This window comes from Eptatretus burgeri, chromosome 6, assembly GCF_056783735.1.
Source record: "Eptatretus burgeri isolate ZD-2024b chromosome 6, Ebu_testis_v1, whole genome shotgun sequence".
Taxonomy (NCBI): Eukaryota; Metazoa; Chordata; class Myxini; order Myxiniformes; family Myxinidae; genus Eptatretus; species Eptatretus burgeri.
The window spans coordinates 66,205,699-66,224,838 of NC_140966.1; the positions used below are offsets into that span (position 1 = coordinate 66,205,699).

General features: G+C 44.9%; 1 protein-coding gene across 2 annotated transcripts in view; it reads left to right on the forward strand.

Annotated features, from left to right (window-relative positions):
* Positions 1 to 19,140, forward strand: part of LOC147024980 (metalloprotease TIKI2-like) — a 92,767-nt gene that overhangs the window by 14,755 nt on the left and 58,872 nt on the right. For both annotated transcript variants that reach the window (XM_085885476.1, XM_085885477.1), the window contains exon 4: positions 11,104 to 11,403. In XM_085885476.1, coding sequence (XP_085741602.1) covers positions 11,104 to 11,403 — 300 coding nt within the window. The remainder of the gene's footprint in view (positions 1 to 11,103; positions 11,404 to 19,140) is intronic.

Sequence of the window (19,140 nt, forward strand, 5' to 3'; positions counted from 1 at the left end):
TGCTTTCACGCAGGTGCATCGTGCTGTTTGACATCTCAACTTGGAACAGTTGCATTTCACGAAATGAATAACAGACTTTGGTGCTGGGAGTTGAGTGGTCATGACTGGAACCCATTTTGCCTCCTCAAGTTTCCAGCCATAGTTTTGTGGTGATGGAATCTGTGGGTTTGGTGTCGTGTCATTGAACCACACGATGGCTTGGAAGTGGGCACGACTGATGGCTTGTTCGAGGGCATCACGTGTTGGAGGGAGTTTCTCGGACTGGCATTGTTTCTGTGAAAACATCCACCATCTGAGCTTGTCTATCTTGGTGAGCAGTGTTTGAGGGGCGGCATCCACCCGGCAAAGCTGCTACTTGAATTGGTCGCAGAGATCGGTAAATAATTTGGAGGGAAACAGTGCGGCGCTTTTGTCCTGTCCCTGTAACAAAAGTTGTGTTCCTGCATAAGACTGGATACCACCGAAGTGCCAGAATGAAGACATCGGTGTCTGGGGAGTGGATGGCAATACTGGATGCACCATGACTGGTTGCATCGACAGCGTGCAAGAGGAGCTTAGTGTCTGCTTCCTCTTGGTCACTTTGGAGGTATGCCATGTTTGTATGGGTTGCTTTGCACTGTGATCCCCATGCCATGACCATGTGCTTCCCCATGGCATTTGCTCTTTCCAACATCTTCTCAGCAAGATAACCAGTTAATGCCATCTTCGTCTTCACACTCGCCAGTAATTGCTTCATCGACACCTTGGCTATGTTTGTAGTGTCTGTGATGTGATGGGATACCACGGGCTGGCTGCCTTGCCGTCTATCAGGAGTGGCTGTCTTCAAAGAAGAGGAAACATCATAGCGGTCAAAAACCAAGTGAATTTCATCACCTTTCCTGTATTTCTGCAAGATCCGTGTCGTAAAGTGCTCTGCGAGCTCTCTGCAGTTCTTGATGTGGTCTGGCTTGTCCAGAGATCACAGTTCTGCCATGGCATCCAATAGAACCACTTCCAGGAGAGACGAGTCGTCATCCTGCTCTGTTCTTGTACTGTCTTGAACTGATGGCATGATGACGTCAGACGTGGCAGTGTCCTCCGCAAAAATCGACATTGTCGACTGCAAAGAACAAGTATCTTCCCATCACAACATCTGGGGGCATGTAAAGGCCATCGTTTATTGCCATTCTCTGAAGTACGGTAGACGCTATCTTCCCTTCTATTCTGAGTAATCTGTTGTACTCCACGGACACTCTGAACTTATGTAGCATATCAACAACCTTTTTGCTCCTGGTGGCTTGCCTCATAGCTATTCCGATAGCCAGTTGCTGTGGCATCTCGTGTATCACTTTGAAGGTCTTCGTTACCTTGTTTCCAACTTGTTGTGGTGACAAGTACTTCGCCACAGTACTTTGTGCCAGACTGACGGCATGCTTGTTGACGACGAAGTATATCTTGTCTGTTGACAATGTTGTGTTTGGGCTCTGGATTAACCATCTATAAATTATGTAGAGTTCTTCTGGAACATGCTCGCTCGTAGAGTCAGATATGTTTCCAGTGAATGTCCATTTGTCGGCCTTGCTTATCGCTCTCCTCAAAATTGAAGATGCTTTGTATAGCACCCTCATGTCCGATTCCATCCCCATCTCCATTTCCTCCATCCGGTTAATGGCTTCATCCCTGGTAGTTTTGATTGTGCAACGTTCTGGCTCATTGATGCGCTTCGGTTTGTTGAACTCTATACTGGGTATTTCGTTCTGCAGCAGTTGCTTGATTACCTTGCGGGGACATTCTGGATGGGTCACGTTGTTAGCAGATCTTATTGCAGTGAAAGTGTCTTGTAGTTCACCCATGTTGAGGATCTTTCCATCCAACATCATGCCTTCTGCGAGGCTCAGGAACTCAATTTCTGCTGCAACCTCAACTACAATACTGGCTTGAGGAACTTCTGATGATTTCTTGACATGCCAAACATTTGTTACATGAATTGCTTAACATCGCTCGTGGTATTTAACATCAATGGCATGCGCGTCTGTGGGGTTTATTGAAGTACTGAGCTTCACACGAAGCTGTTCTTCTCCACTTTTTGCAATGGCTTCCTTAAGAGAAACACTTGCATTTCCAGTGGCGAGTAGATGTAGTGAATTAGTACGCGTTGCTCCAAGATCACAGAAGAAACACGGGCCACTCTTGTATGGGGTTGAATGAGAGCGTGTAAATGTAGTTGAGGCCCGAGAGGATTTTTCATCATGGATTCCTTTGGATGATAATCGTTTCTCGTAGTGTCCTTTTGCTCTGTTGAGCATTCCAGCATGAACAGTATTCTGCTGACATTTCCTGTGCCATGATGCAGATTTTTCCTGCAGGTCCTGGCTGGAGACATTTCCAAGTCGCCGGCTGATTTCGGGATAGTCTCTGTCACCGTACTTAGCTCGCTCTCTGATACAGAGTAATATCTTCTCGTAAGCACTGGGACTTTGAACTAATGTTGCGGCACTTTTTGTTTGGCAAATAATACACAAGGAATAGTCAGTGTCGACTCTCACAACTTTCTCTGGAGGAAATACAGTTTTTGTGGCTGACTCCATTTCGATGTTGACAAGGTGATTTATTTAGAATGTGGAAGCATTTGTTAGCAATAGCGGAATACGCAATAAGCCGTCACTGGGTACAATAGAGGGATAGTATGCTGGAGTTCCAATCTAGTGTCTACAAACTACCGATGACCCTTTCTGTTCTTGTCAGATGTTCTACTGCATATGAAAAACATAACAGTGAAAAACATAAAAGTATGTTTTCATACAGAATCAGCGATATTGCATTGAATACATCATCTTGTGGCTCTGCAGCAGCATCACATCTGAAAGAGAGAAAATGCTTATATTAGTGGATACCATGGTTACTATAGTCATACCATGGTTACTATAGAAGACTACCTCAACCTAATCATCTGCAGTAGGATTTGTAGCATGTGTTTACAAAATCATGCATCCAAATTTACAGATGTCGGAAAGAGTAACCTTCCGATTCATTCGGGGGTAGGGTTACATTTTGAGGTATATCTCGTTGAATTATCAAGTGAATGATATGTATAAAATATCAAAAGAACTAGTGATAACATAGGTACGTTGCAAAACTATTCATGAGCAGATTGGTGAGCACAATGTTGAGAAAGGTATTTTGGTGAACTGCGGATGGTGAAACAGAAGTCTAAATATGGTCAAAATTTTGATTTTTGTTTGACTTATTCATGATATGGCTCATATATTGACGAATAAATGACCTATGAGTATGTAGAGGTTCAAGCCGGTCAAGTTGATACCAAATATGACAAAATTGGTGGTATATGGAGGGGTCAGGGTGACATTATGTCACTTTTTAAACAGCGTAAAATAGTCATTCTTCAAAAAATGTTAAATGTGTTCAAAATACACGCCCGCACCATTTCCCAGAGTGCCACCAGCTTTTTATTATTAATCATTAGGGTCCACTTGAAGAGTCGAGCATGGTGGTTTCCTTTCATACCAAAAATCCCACGGGACTTATGATGCTCCCTGACTATATCCAGCATTAAGTTTTTTTTGACATTTTCTACCCACCTCAGGAGTTAGGAGCGAGGAACCAAGAGATTTGCGAATATTTGAATTGTTGTGTTGAATGGGTGTAGAATGTTCAGAAGAACAGGTAAGTTAGCTCTGGCTCACTTCCCACACAGATCTTTTCATTTTGGTCACCCCTTTGTCTGTATTTGCATCTGTGTGTGGGCCTCAAATGTTGGAGTTATTTATTTATTATTGTTATTATTTCCTTTTACATTATCATCTTGTAAATATTTGTGTATGTGCATTAAATGTGTTTACTTTGAAGAAATTGTATTCATCCATTTTTAGTGGGTTTTGTCTAAATATTTGTAGTGGGTTTTGGTTGCACGCATCTAAAATCTTTAAAGTCTATCAGCTAATGTGATAAACCCCCTGTGTATCCGTTCCATCCCCAGCACGCCTCCGCCTGTCCGCCATTGCCCTCCACCATGCCCTTCGAGCATGTGTTGAAATCTCCGTCGATCAACGTGTCTGCCTTCTCTTAATAAGGAAAACCGCTCGGCCGTCTGGGGGCTGTCAGTGTTAACAGCCTTGCTCCGACAAATTTGGGTCGGCGGGGTTAACTTCGGCTGGCCACCCCCATGACAATATATATATATATATATATATATATATATATATATATATATATATATATATATATATATATATATATATATATATATATATATATATATATATATATATATATATATATATATATATACACACACACGAGGTCCATCTAAAAAGTAACGGGACTGAGCCTGCTGTGTGCTCCACTTACACAACTTAAATGAACGGGTTGCGTCAGTCTTTCGCAACACTCCAACAATATATATGTATGATTGGTGATGGTTGACTGCGCTCAAAGTGTGATTTTTTTTACAGATCGTGCTTTACACGTTGTCTAGTCTGAGTCGTCGCGCTCTGAGTCGTGAACAGAGTACCAATCTGAAGTTTCTTGCCAAGTTTGGCAAAGCACCTTGCAAATCCTTCACAATGCTGCAGCAAGTCTACGGGGAAGAAACGATGTCACGTACAAGTGCATTTGAATGGCACAAGAGGTTCAAAGAGGGGCAGGAGGAGGTTGAAGATGATCCATGGACTGGGAGACCATCAACGAGCAGAACGGCGGACAACATCGAGTGTGTGAAGCAGATGGTGCGCGCAGATCATCGACTCATGGTGCGGATGATTGCTGAGGAACTTTCCTTCACCAAGGACACTGTCTGAAGCAACATCACTGAAAAGGTTGAAATGCGCAAGGTGTGTGCAAAGATGGTCCTCAAGCTGTTGTCCGAGGAGCAGAAACAGCAAAGAGTCACTGTCTGTCAAGACATGACTCGGAAGAGTCATTACAGGCGATGAATCATGGATATTCGAACACGATCCCGAGACCAAACGGCAGAGTCGTCAGTGGAATATTCTGGCATCAGCAAGACCAAAGAAAGGAAGGATGTCGACGTCGAAGGTCAAGGTGATTCTCATCGCGTTTTTTGACATCAAGGGCATCGTCCACTTCGTGTTTCTACCACGGGGTCAAACAGTGAATCAATACGTGTACAAGGAGATCCTCTGGTGCCTCATGAGATCAGTCCTGGACAAGAGGAGGGATCTGTGGGAGAAAAACGCCTGGGTGCTCCACCATGACAATGCCCCTGCTCACAGTTCCCTGAGCATCTGACAGTTTCTGGCGGAGAGGAACATGCCAACTCTGGAGCAATCCCCCTATTCACCAAACTTGGCCCCTTGTGATTTTTTCCTATTCCCCAAGCTCAAGGGGGTGATCAAGGGGACCCGATTTCCTGATGTGGAGGCCATCAAAAGGTCCGTGATAATGGAGCTCCAGAGGATTCCAGAAGAAGCCTTCTGTTATGTGGATGCATCGAAGCATGGAAGAAGAGGATGGACAAGTGTGTGAGATAAGAGGGAAACTATTTTGAAGGGGACAAGCTGTGATTTCAATACATTGTTACGGTTGTGGAAATTCACAGAACACCATATAGGTCCTTAGTTCAGTTATTCCGGTAAGTATGTGTTCAGGTAATTTCCCCACCGGTGTTTAGCGGAATTTATTCGTGTGATCAGGGCTGTGATCTTTGAGTTAGCTGTTTTTCTTTTACTATCTTTATTTTGGACCAACCGCCATTACTACCACCACAAAGCGCCACCAACCACAACAACCACGATCACCTCAACCACCAACCACGACCATCTCAACCACCAATCACGCCACCTCAGCCACACCACCATTACTACCACCACAAAGCGGCAGCCACGCCACGTTAACCACAACCTTCACAACTACACCACCGCGTTTCCACCTCAGCAATGGTTACCAGAAGCCTGGTTCGTCGAAGGAAAGCAGGCAGACGACCCCCCCCCCCAAACAAATGGCGTCTCTGTGGCCAACACGAGAGATTCCACCCTACGAGTGGAAAAAGACAAATACAGCGGCGAGGGAGCGTCCCCGATTTGGCGGGAAAACGCTTCCTTCGAGAAGTTTCCCGCGTGTGCTGGAAGGAGGGGCGGGGCTTGGTGATAAAGAGGCAGAACGTGAGCGTGGGGGAGTTTGTGCTAAGGAGAGGGAGCTTTGTGAGCTGAGGCGGAACGAGAGCGCAAGAGGGTTTTTCTGAGCTGAGACGGATCGAGAGATCGTCAGCAAGGTGGCGCTCCGGACCGAAGGCGCTCTGGCTGGGTCGGTGGTCGTGACGGGGCCACCTTGGATCGTGTGTGAAGCCGGATTGTGGAGGACATGAGCTCGGGGAGCTCACCACACGGTCATGTTGTGTGTGTGTGTGTGTGTGTGTGTGTGTGTGTGTGTGTGTGTGTGTGTGTGTGTGTGTGTGTGTGTGTGTGTGTGTGTGTGTGTGTGTGTGTGTGTGTGTGTGTGTGTGTGTGTCGCCATCTATAAGTAAACCCGTATAAGTGCAAGTGAATAATAAATAGATACGGCTGCAGGTCTTTTGGCCAGTGTGCTGTCCCATCCCCCCATTCATTCCTTGCATACTGCTTGTATGTTTCTTCATTGCTTGCGTCGTGTGTGGAACTAAATGTGCCTGTCTCAGTGTACCTGATCATTGCGTCCCTTTCCTCAATTGAACTGCCATCATTAAGTTCGGAATAATAGCTGGCTTTTTAATATCCGATAAAGTGATCGGGTCCAACCGGGCTGCGCGATAAATACACCGCTCGGTATCCGCAGAACGGAGCGAGCTGCGAACGTGGCTCGTTTCCAAGCAGCTCCCGTTGAGGTACAACCTCTCGGTAGCCTTCCCGCACGAATAATTAGGTAAATCTACAGTTCGGCGATCAGACCCTGAAACGTGCGGGTAGAGTACTGACAAGACTGTGGTGTGCGTTAAAAACACACCCGCAGCTGGATTCCGGCGTTTGATCCGGAAGGCTGTGACTGGATTGCTGGTCCGGTGGGCGTCCGGCCGCGATTCGGCTAAAAGCGACTGTCCGCACGCCGGCGGGTGGAAATCAATAACAATATTTTGAGGAATAAAATTTCTGTGAAGTCATTCCCATTACTTTTTATATGGACCTTGTATGTATGTATGTATGTATGTATATTTATATATATGTATATATCTGTATATGTATAGAAAAGTATATGTATTTTTGTATATATGCATATTTATATATCTATCTTTTTATATATATATATATATATATATATATATATATATATATATATATATATATATATATATATATATATATATATATCCCTGTGTCGTAAGAGGCGACCAGGGTTGCGTCAGGAAGGGCATCCGGCGTAAAACGTGCCAAATCACTATGCGGATCATACGGATGATCCGCTGTGGCGACCCTTAATTGGAGCAGCCGAAAGAAGAAGAAGAAGATATATATATATATATATATATATATATATATATATATATATATATATATATATATATATATATATATATATATATATATATATATATATATATATACACATGTTGTTGTTCGTCTTTCGGCTGCTCCCGTTAGGGGTCGCCACAGCGGATCATCCGTATGATCCACATAGTGATTTGGCACAGGTTTTATGCCAGATGCCCTTCTTGACGCAACCCTGGTCACTTCTTACGACACTGATATGGTACACCTATTTTAACCGGGGCATACACCAGCCCAGTACACTGGTACTCACTTCACCGACCTCGGAAGGATGACAGGTTGAGTAAACCTCCTGGCATGCATTAATTCAAGCGGCCAACGGGGCTTGAAATCAGGACCTTTTGGATCCCAAACCGCTACCTCAACCACTACACCAACACCAGGTATATATATTGTTGCGAATTCGCGCCCGCCGGCGTGCGAGCGGCCACATAACTCGAATCGAGGCACGTCGCCCACCGGACGGAAAATTCTGTCGTGACCCTCTCGGACTAACGCTGGGAACTAGTCACGGGTGGGCCTTTCAGCCTCACCACGATCGTGCCAATCGGCCCCCCGTGTGGGATAGGGTTGTTCGCCAAATTCGACCTACCTAAGTACCCACACGGAGGGTAGACTGGGCGATCGCACCTTGCCGCAGGTCGACTCCGGACACAGGCCACTTAAGCGACCCGTTCATTACTATCGGGATAACCGAGCGGTGTTATCGTCGGCCTCGACGGTTCCGATTAATTATTGGGCGGATTAAGCCCACGACCAACCCTTTACGTGAAGTAAGATGGAGATTCAATTGAAGAAAAGACGAAGCGAAACGGGAAAAACAGTTCAACATAAGGCACATTTATTCCGCGGCACACGGAAAGCACACATATACAATTACAACAATTATGCACCAAAAGCAGATGTAACAAAAGAAACACAACAATGCAGATCTACTACTGACTACGCGAGCACACGGCAACACTTACACAGTTTTACTTTACAGACGGCGCCGACAACACATACTCAAAAGCAAAAGAAAAGGGCCACCCTCAACGACAAGGGGACAGACGGGCCTGTGGGCCGCGAGACCGGGTGGAGCCTACCCGTCTTGTGATGAGCCGCAAATGTGGTGGCGGTGCCCCGACTCCGCGCTCCTTCGCGGGTTTCGTTGGCACTGCTTGGAGTGGGGTGGGAACGGGGCCCCCCTTTTCGCACTATCTCAGCGCGGGGGGGAAAAGGGGGGAAGTTGTTGATGCTCTGGGGAAAGAGGATAACTGGCTTGCTTGGGTCCCGCGACGAGAGACTCCGCTGCGACCTCATTGCCGACCGCCGTCTTCCTTGCCTCGGACCCGAGGTATCCAGTTCCCGACAGCCTCCGAACCCCGACAGACTGACTCTCCTCCAGACCCGATTTGACTGCTGCTGCCACACTCTGCCGCTGCCACACTTCTCCAACTCGCCTTGACTCTTCTCCAACTCCCTTGACCGAAAAACTCTCCCGCTGCCACACTTCTCCAACTCGCCCGAGCCCAAAACTGACGAAATTCGCCCCGTGCTCGGCGCTTTATAGTGGTGTAGGAGAACTCGTATGCAAATTTCTGGATCAGAACGAGCTCGGGGGTGGAGCCACGCTCGCCCATTGGACGGAGAAAAAGGGGTCGTGAATCTCCCCTGATCCTCGAATTTGCATATATCGATTCCACTCCGACGCGCCTGGAGGCAGGGCCAAACCGCCCCGCGCTTGCTGATTGGACGGATCAGAAGTCGGCGTGTATCATTCCTGATCCGACTTCTCCTCGGAAAGGCCGCTATTTGCACCCGCGGCTCGGCGCGCGTCCCGCACGAGGCCAGGACAGCCCGACGCCCGGCGCGCACAAGCGGCGCAGGAATGGCCGCAGAAGGAGAGGCGAAGGTGGTGGAGGGTTTAAAGTGCTGGTCCATGGCCATGGTGACGTTTGGAATGGCGGCGATGCGATGTTTGCGGGAGCGAGTTGTGAAGGTAAAGGTCGTGGCTGTTGGCGTTCTTGTTGTTGTTGTTGTTGTTGTTGTTGTTGTTGTTGTTGTTGTGAAGCGGCGTTGTGGTCAGGGGTTGTTGTGTGATGGCGGTTGAGACGTGGTTGGTTCAAAATAAAGATAGAACAGAAAAACGGCTATCTTAAAGGGTCGCAGCCCGAATGAATCACATAAATTCCCTCTAAACAACGGGTTTGGGCTAACTACACATGTACTTACAGAGATATCTCACCTACAGGACCTGAATGGTGGTTTGCGAATTTCCTCAACCACAACAATATATATATATATATTTATTTATTTATTTATTATCTATACATGTATATATTGTTGCGGTTGTGGAAATTCACAGAACATCATTCAGGTTCCCCGAAAATCAGTTATTTCGATAAGTATGTGTTTCAGGTTAGAATCCCCACCGATGTGTAAAAGGAATTGTTCATGTGCCGGGCTGTGAATCTTTGAGGTAGCCATTTTTATTTCTCTATCTTTTATTTTAAAACGATGTGAATTGAATGTCAATCTGCTCGTTGCGTCATTTCCTCCCATTGACTTCCATGGCACGTTCGGGAAATTAGCCAGCTATTAAAGCCAAATTAAAGTGGTCAATTGGTCCAACGGAACTTGGCGATTAAAACCGCTCGGCATCGCACACGGATCGAGCGCGCTTAGCGGCTCGTTTCCATCCGAGTTCCATCGAGGTATAAATTCTCGGTTCTTCTGTCTGCGCGGATAATTAGGTATATCGAGATTCGGCGATTAACTCTGTACCGCGTGGACAGAATATTGACAGTTTATGGTGCGTTAAGGCACCCGTAGCAGGTTTCCGGAGTTGTCCGGAAGCTACGACTGAATTCTAGTTTTCGGCGGACGCGCGACTGTGGTTGGGCCTTAAGCGGTCGTGCGTGGCTGTCCGAACCGGCGAATTCGTAACAATATATATATATATATATATATATATATATATATATATATATATATATATATATATATATATATACACATGTTTGTATATGTGTGTGATAATTGCCATTCATATCTGAAGGAAGCAGTTTGAATGAAACATACAAACTACCTGGTCAATTTTTTTTTGTCATGGCGAAGCTGCTCCACAGACAGCAAGCAGTGTAATCAGGTTCCAAGAAGCCCAAATATATTGTTACTGACAGTCGAGGAAGCAATTTGTAATTTGTCCAGGGTGCCGGTGATAACTAGCCTACTCTTCACGAAGGGCATTGTAAAATATTTAAAGTCCAGCATCTAATGTGAACAAATTGGACACCCAGTTTACCATCCATCCGAGGGATGGTGCACACACCGATGTATCGCCGTACTTGCGAAGCAGCAGGATGACAGTTTATAGCTGAGCCAAGATTCTAACCCAGGCTACACAGCTCAGAAGCAAGTATGAACTCCTTTAATAAACTTTCCTGCCAACCCCTAATTATATGTACTTGTATATTTAAATGCACGATTGTGAATATCTCATTCCGATAACTTTTTCAACTGTCATCGTTCTTTGAGAGGTTAACGTAAATGCATTTTACATTCAAATAACAGCTAACTGTCAACGTTTCTTGGAAGAGTGCATTGGATTTGACAGATCGGTTCAAATGTCGTTCTCTTCAAACAGACACACCTGGACTATGTTCACTTCATGCTTCCCACCTGGTTGGGTTTAGCTAACCGGGACACAGCACGCCGTCATGCTGAGTACCTATTTAAAACATTCGTGGGAGACTGGGAACGCAAACGTCCCGTGTGGTTGCTGGTGCTTCTCAACTGGCTCACAGAAGCAGACGTTCAGAACCACCGCGCACCTCTTTTGGACGTTGGTCTTGCACATATGGCCGCAGCAGGAGGCAAGAGGACGGGTGCTGTGGAAAGGCCCGAGGAGCAGTGCCTGCCACTTAATATGCTCAGTCCTAGCAAGGTAAGATCGGTGTACAACTGTGGAGTATACAATGCATATATGATGAAATCTGTTGTTATACAATGCCAACAGTGTGACATGGATCACACCATAGACCCAATATCAATAGCAGGTACATTTAAATTTATAAATATGGGTAATGTGTGCAATGTTATATAACAAAGTGCTTTAATATCAACACTCATGCAATGGCTTCATACTAGCTCGCTGTCATGTGTAGTCTGTGGCTGCTGGTTGCATCATTTTCTGGGGGTGCGACTGTGCTGCTGATGCAGTGTCCCCATTACCAGCAAGCTATTACTCATTTCACCAACCTCAGAAGGATGACAGGCTGAGTCAACCCCACCTGGTGTTAATTCAACAGCCAACAGGGACTCAAACTCAAGAACCTAAGATCTTAAGCCAGCCACCTTCACCGTAAAGCCAACACCAGGCTTATAGCTTAGCACGAAGGATGCGAATGTTTAAAAATGTCATGAATCACTCAAGAAGAAATGTAAATGAATTGCTGTTCCATTGTTTTACAGGAAGGTGTAAAGGTAGCACACATAGTATATACCGCCAGGTTTCCAGGTTTCCTGTTTGCTGGCATTTGTTGGAGGATGTAAAAGATCCCACACACGGTATTTTTGGTGCAGAATAGGCATTGTGTCGGCGGTACCCTGAACAAATACCTGAACGGTACCAGGTGGTTCGTGAAAGACTTTGGTAAACCTCTGGCCGACCCCACAGGACGGTGGTTTTATAATTGGGGCCATGAAAGAAGTAGTAGCATCAGGTAGTTGGTACTGCATTGATACTGAACACCTCTCTGGAAGATGAGATATATTTCAGTCAACCTACCTGCTTTTGCCAACTCTTCATCATGCACCTTACCTTTGTAGAACAGACATTGTTTGGACGAGGAGGGAATCGTTTAATATTTTGCCTTGACACCAGACACTGAAGGTGATTTGGGCAAGCATTTGTAATTTGGTCAGGGTGCTGGTGATAATTCGTCAAGTCCTCACAAAACACACCATGGGATCTCTAACATCAATCAACTAAGCTAGAAGGCAGAACACCCAGCTTAATGTGCAACATGAGGGGTGATGCACTTTGTGATGTATTGCCCTGCCCATGAATCACCAATCCAACAGTTGACCATCGGATTAAGAGTCGAACCCAAACTAAACAGCTCAAAGATAAATGCATAACCTCTGCACCATGCTGTTTAACTACGTTTTATGCATTTGAAAGTATTTTGGATAAACCACATAATTAATGGGCATCAAATCGATACAATATTGGAACGTCCAGTCTGGGACAATGTTTTCGATGCAAAGGCAACAGGTCGTTCCACTCCGTTAAACACTTGAGAAAGTACAGCACCCAAGTCAATTCCTGAGGCATCAAAGTGACCATCGATGGTGCTTTGTAATCTTATCGGAAAGGCTTGTGTCTGTTTGTCCCCCATTTCCATGGGAGCTCCTTCCGTAGTAAAATGTGCAGTGGTACAGCCACATCTGCATCATTTTCTACAAACTGGAGGTAGAAGTTAATTGCTCATAGAAATGAGGCAAGTTCTGATGAGTTTTTTTTGTTTTTTTTATTTTTTTTGCTCTGGAAGACCAATGATGGCTTCAACATTGGAGTGATGAACACCTGCTGAAGAGACATGGTAGCCCAGGAAATGAATCTCGTCTCGGTTGAACTGGCATTTGTTATGGTTAAGAGTAATGCTACTCTCAGCTCTTCTAATCAATACAGTGTTAAGTCTCTGGTCATGTTCTGCTGTTTTGTGACCATGTATGACAATGACCTCGAGAAGATGAATGCATCCCTCAGTTCCAGACAAAATTGTTGCCAACTTACCTTGCGTAGCTTTTCTTGGTTACTTCATGCAGCTTTCTTTGGCTGGAAGATCATGGGAGTAGTTAATTGATTTGATAATCCCAGCCACCTGGGGTAATTGATGAGGTGAGAGCTGATTGGTTGTTCTTTCCAATTACTGTTGAGAAATGCAATCGGATATATATATATATATATATATATATATATATATATATATATATATATATATATATATATATATATATATATATATATATATATATATATATATACAGGGTGGCCTGAAAGTCACTTTACCCCTTCCCAGTGAAGCATTGTTCTTGAACTTTTTTAATATACAGGTTTCATTGAACAGTACTGACAATAATTAATTTGTCATTGTATCTGTATGTGCTCCATCATTCTTCTGAGTCAGTGTTTCCACATACCATAGAGGGCGAGGGGGCTAGGGCAGAGGGGAAGGGACGGAGAGAAGTGCGAGAAATTTATCAGGGGTAAAGTAACTTTTGGGTTACCCTGTGTGTACGTATAAATATAAATATATATATATATATATATATATATATATATATATATATATATATATATATATATATATACTGTATACCAGCAAATACAACCCATCGCTTCGTTGACGGGGGTATTAAGAGGAGGGAGGGAAAGAGAAAAGAAAGAAGGGAGGGAGAGAGGAGGGAGTGGAGGCAGAGAGGATGGAGGGGAGGGAGGGGCGGGAGAGAGGAGAAGTGGGGGAACATAGGATGGGGAGAAGGGAGGGGAGAGGATGGATAGAGGGAGGGGAGGGGAGAGGTGGAAGGAGAAGCTCGGGATCGGTGAAGAAGGAAAAGCAAGTTAGGTGGGGAGCCTCACGAAACGTTGCTATACACTTGGAGAGGGAGAGGGAGAGGGAGGGTGTGAGGAAGGAGAGAGAAAGACAGCGAGAGAGCGACAGAGGTGTGGGGGGAGGAGAGAGAGATATATATATATATATATATATATATATATATATATATATATATATATATATATATATATATATATATATATATATATATATATATATATATATATATAGATAGCGTTAGTAATGTGAATTATATTGTTGTGGTTTCCACCACTCCGGCGTGCGGGCGACCGCTTTTAGCTAATTCGCGGCCACCGTGCCCACCGACCGTGGCAATCCTCGTTGCAGCTTTCGGATCAACGCTGAAATCCAGCTACGGGTGCGTTTTTAATCACCGTAGATCAGCCAACTTTTCTGTCCACGTGCTACAGGGTTGATTTCCGAATTGTCGATGTACCTAATTATTCGTGCAGACAGAAATGCCGGGGATTTACACCTCAACGGAGCCTGCATGGAAATGAGCCGCTCTTAAGCAGCTCGCTCCGTTTGCGATTTGCTGTGCGGTGTATTATCGCCAAGCCCTGTTGGACCTGATTAGCTTATCGGTATTAACAACCAGCTAATATTCCGTACATAATTACAGCAGCTCAATGGAGGAAGAGGACGCAACGAGCAGGTGAACATTCAAACAATGACATATATTTGTCACGTATGCAGTCAATGAAGCAATGCAGCTATACAAGCACATATGCAATGCAATGAATGCAACGATGGGGGTAGGGACAAGATACGAGCAAACCAAAGACCTGCAGCCGTATCTATTTATTATGTACACAATCACTGAACCACAATTCTACTTATGGACAAGGCGCTACCACTCTCATGCAAAGAAAACCCCAGGAAAGGAAAGGGTAAGAACAGGGCCCGTTGGCCTTTCATGTTCGCGGAGCTCTGGAGACCGAAGGAGCTCCATGAGACCATGCTGGTTACCTGCCACCATCGTGGTGACTCACTGGAAGACCCTCGGTGTTCCGTCAACACGGTAGTTGGTGTAACCGCGACTCGGTTGGCCCAGGCCCCGCTGTGCGCCCTGGTCGATCGGGCCTATCTGACGGCGCCTCAGAGGAATGAACGGGCCTTTGCTCTTTCAAGAGTTGATGCTCTTTTACGAGCCCACCCGTTCCTCAGCGTTTGCTCGGACCGTTCTGTCGCTGGCTGGTGACTTCTCTCCGGCCGTCTCCACTGACCCACAGTTTGGCACAGTACTGCAGGCTTGGCTGCGCTCCGTCGACCCCGACTGCTCTCCACTGGACTCGAACCTTGGCGCTCTCCACCCCGACTCCAGCTCGACTCCAGACCGACTGCTCGCTTGGCATTCCAGCGCGCCTTTTATGGAGTCTGAGGGGTGAATTTGATCTTCCACCTTCAACCTTTCACTACCCCCCCCCCCCCCCCGCTGGCTCTGCTCCTTTTGGCATTTTGATCCGATCTAGTCGTGAAACGCGAACATGCGCGGACGTTGTAGGAATCATCCTTACCACACGCAGATGTTGTGGAAATCATCGGCTCCAATCCCAATGAGGGAGTCCCCGCGTCTGTCGTGGAGATACTGTTCGTTGGGATTTGCCGTGGCTGGCGAAAAGATGGCGGCGCAATAGAGATGAAGGTGAGGCGATGTTCGTTTGTGGAGATGTTGTTGAGGAGATGTCGCGGTTGGCGCTGTGGTGGGGATGGCGTGGTTGTTGAGATGCGGTTGTTCCAAAATAAAGATAGCAAAATAATAATACTACCTCAAAGATCACAGCCCTTTCGACATTGGTGGGGAAATCTAATCTGAACACACACTTATCGACATAACTGATCTCTGGGAAACCTGAATGGTGTTCTGTGAATTTCCACAACCATAACAATATATTATGCTTAATGACTGAACATACACACAAAAAAAACCTCATGTCAGAACAGCTGTACACACAACAACACAACAGAGTGTGTAAAGTCATCTGCTGACATGTCTGCAAAAACTTTGATATCCCAGTTCCAGAAAATTTGTGGGAAAATAAACCAAAAGCAATCACTGAAAACATGGAAGTACCGACCGCTCACTTACAACCTTGTGATCCCATCAAGCGTGAACATAAAAAAAAACTAGAGGGGGAGCACTCGGTGGAGTGCAAAACCTCCGCCGCCAATACTGCTGGGTCAATTAAGTGAACCTGATATCCTATTCATTGTAGGTCAAAACGGATCAGACTCTACTGAACCACGATTGAATGAACTAAACTAGATTGACGCGCATGTAGAAATGCCCAAAAAAAAAATCGAAATATTTTTGAAAAAAAAGTTGCAAAATTTTTTTCTTTTTCCTTGGACAATTTTTTTTTGGGGGGGGGGTTGGAAATCACTTAAAACATGTAGAAATGCAAAAAAATTATATTCAAATATTTTTCAAATAAAATCGAAAAAAATTTTTGAAAAAAAGTTGCAAAATTTTCTAAGTTTTTTTTTTTTTCTCTAACAAATTTATATATTTTTGGTTGTAAATCACTTGAAACATGTAGAAATGCAAAAACAAAAATTCAAATATTTTTTTAAAATGGCCACCATCGCGGCCATATTGGACTTTGGACCAAGTCCAAAATCGAATGGCATGATCCTTGGACCATACCTAATCCCCCCCACCAAGTTTCGTCGAAATCCGTTGAGTTTTTCCGTAATACTGTTCACAAACAAACAAACAAACAGGGGTGAAAACGGTAACCTCCGTCCATCTTCGATGGCGGAGGTTAAAAAGCATTACAGCCAGATATCATACTTAGGTTTAAAAAAAAAAAAGAGAGAAGCATTGCCAAGTGAGGTGTTTGACTTGTTTAACAATACTGGGAAAATCTCTGTGTTCACGGGAATAATCCCACCTAATGTTGGCGATGGATATCAGAGAATTTCTTCAATGTCAAATTCAGGATTCTGATACAATTACCAGCAAAGAACTCATACCCTGCAGAGCCTGCATTTACTGATAGTGGCACAAACTGTGACTCTGGTAAGGGCCTGTTTATACTGTACATACTGTCCTAATAGATTGACATGCTGTATACTCGTAACATGATCAGTGTGATGATGAGTGATTTGAAGGGCGCATTTAAGGGATGAGCAAATGACTCGTATATAAATATATATTCCACATTCTCTGCATTTATTGAAGGTATTATAATCTGTTATAACTTATTGTCAGGCAGAAAACAAGGTGATACAGTTCGACATCTCGTATAAGAGCTACGTGATGTAATGCTTCAGTCACATTTGGCTTGGCGGCCGTAGGGTGTAAAAAAAAATCTATGGCCACTAACAATTATAGGGCGGCCGCAGTATTTCCACGGTCACACAATGTAGTAGTCACATGTTTTTATTTTTCGGGGAGCTGCACGGGGTATTTATAAATTGTGGAGACCGAAAACGTGGGGGTGCCGTACGGTCTTTGATTTGATGTCGCACGGTGACCTTAGGGCGTCCCTACGGCGGCCATAGAATTTTCAAGGCAGACGCAAGGTAGCCTCAAGGTGCCTGCAAGGCGACCGCAGGGGGGCCCTAAGGCGAACGTGGAAATAGTGTGGCCGCCGTAATTTTTGGGGGTTGGCAAAATTCATTTTTCATTGATAAGAGCCTACGGAAAACGCACGAATAATGCAAGCCCACCGTACGCCCTACGTACGGTCGACGTGGAACACATCTACGTCATGGCTACAGCTTGTCGAATTGTGACGGCCAACCTAGAAATGAAAAAAGTTATAACTCCGCGCTTTAATTCCACGGAGACCTCTACGGCCTGTAAAAAGATAGCCATACGGCGTAGGGCCACCCTGAGGCCACCTCAGAAACTCTGCGGCTGCCGCACGTTTCTGTCAATTCAGGGGGGGGGTACGGCCGGCGTATCCTAGCCGTAGAGCAAATGTGACTCATGCTTTACTGAAGAGTTGTGCTCTTGCCTCAGTGAAGCCAGGACCGCACAATCTTCCATAATGTTGTTGTTGTTGTTGTTGTTGCAGAATAACCACAGTCAGTACTGCACAAACTGTCCAACAGCATGGCAACAGCCAACTGATCCTGCTGAAGTGGTCCAAAGATCACCCACAACTAAGACGCCATGCTGCTGCCCATGTAAAATCAAGACCATGCAGCTCGAGACTGAGGCAGAGGTAGAATGCTGGATGCCCTTCAGGGTTGGCAGGAATGACACTGTCATGATGATGTCATCATCACGACATTGGTCCAAGTCAGGAGAATTTCATAATACGAGTAATATATATATATATATATATATATATATATATATATATATATATATATATATATATATATATATATATATATATATATATATATATACACAGTAGTTATGTTTGTGAGGTAGATGGAGGAATTTTGAAGCAAAGGTAGGATTGTATGTGTAGATTGTGTGTCCGTGGATGAGCAGGTGACATATCGATGTAAATTAAGTAGGATAAACTGTCAGCCTAAGATTGTTTTGCGTCACTGCACAGTGGGTGGTGCTGTCTTAATTAGGTTGGGTTTAAGACTAATTTCTCCCAGTTTGTGATTGCCCCCTGTGACCTTTACCTATGTTTTTGCATTTACAAAATCGAAAATAAAAGAATTGCATTCTTATAACAACAGCAACACCAGCATAGCCACACAATCTCAGCAGGTAGAAACCCCACCTTCTCGGCTTCATGCCAACAAGCCATGCCCTGAGGGTTATAATTGGTCGGTGGATGTCAGAAAGTTCGGCAGAGAAGCGACTGAGGAGATGGCGTGGGTGAAATAGAAAGAAATTACGGTTGCTTCTCCTCGACATGGTGAAGACTGCATGATGCTCATGTTTGTGCTGTGTGAATTTGCCCACGTGTTGGAGCAAGACACCAGCTGAGTTGAGATGCATTACTGTTCAGCTGAGTCGCAAAGCTGTATGTTTCTGAGGAGAGAAGAGAGGAAGAGCGTGCCTCGTGAACTTATCTCTGGGCCTCAGAAATCTTCCCGTGGTATGATCGAGGAGGAAGGGCCAT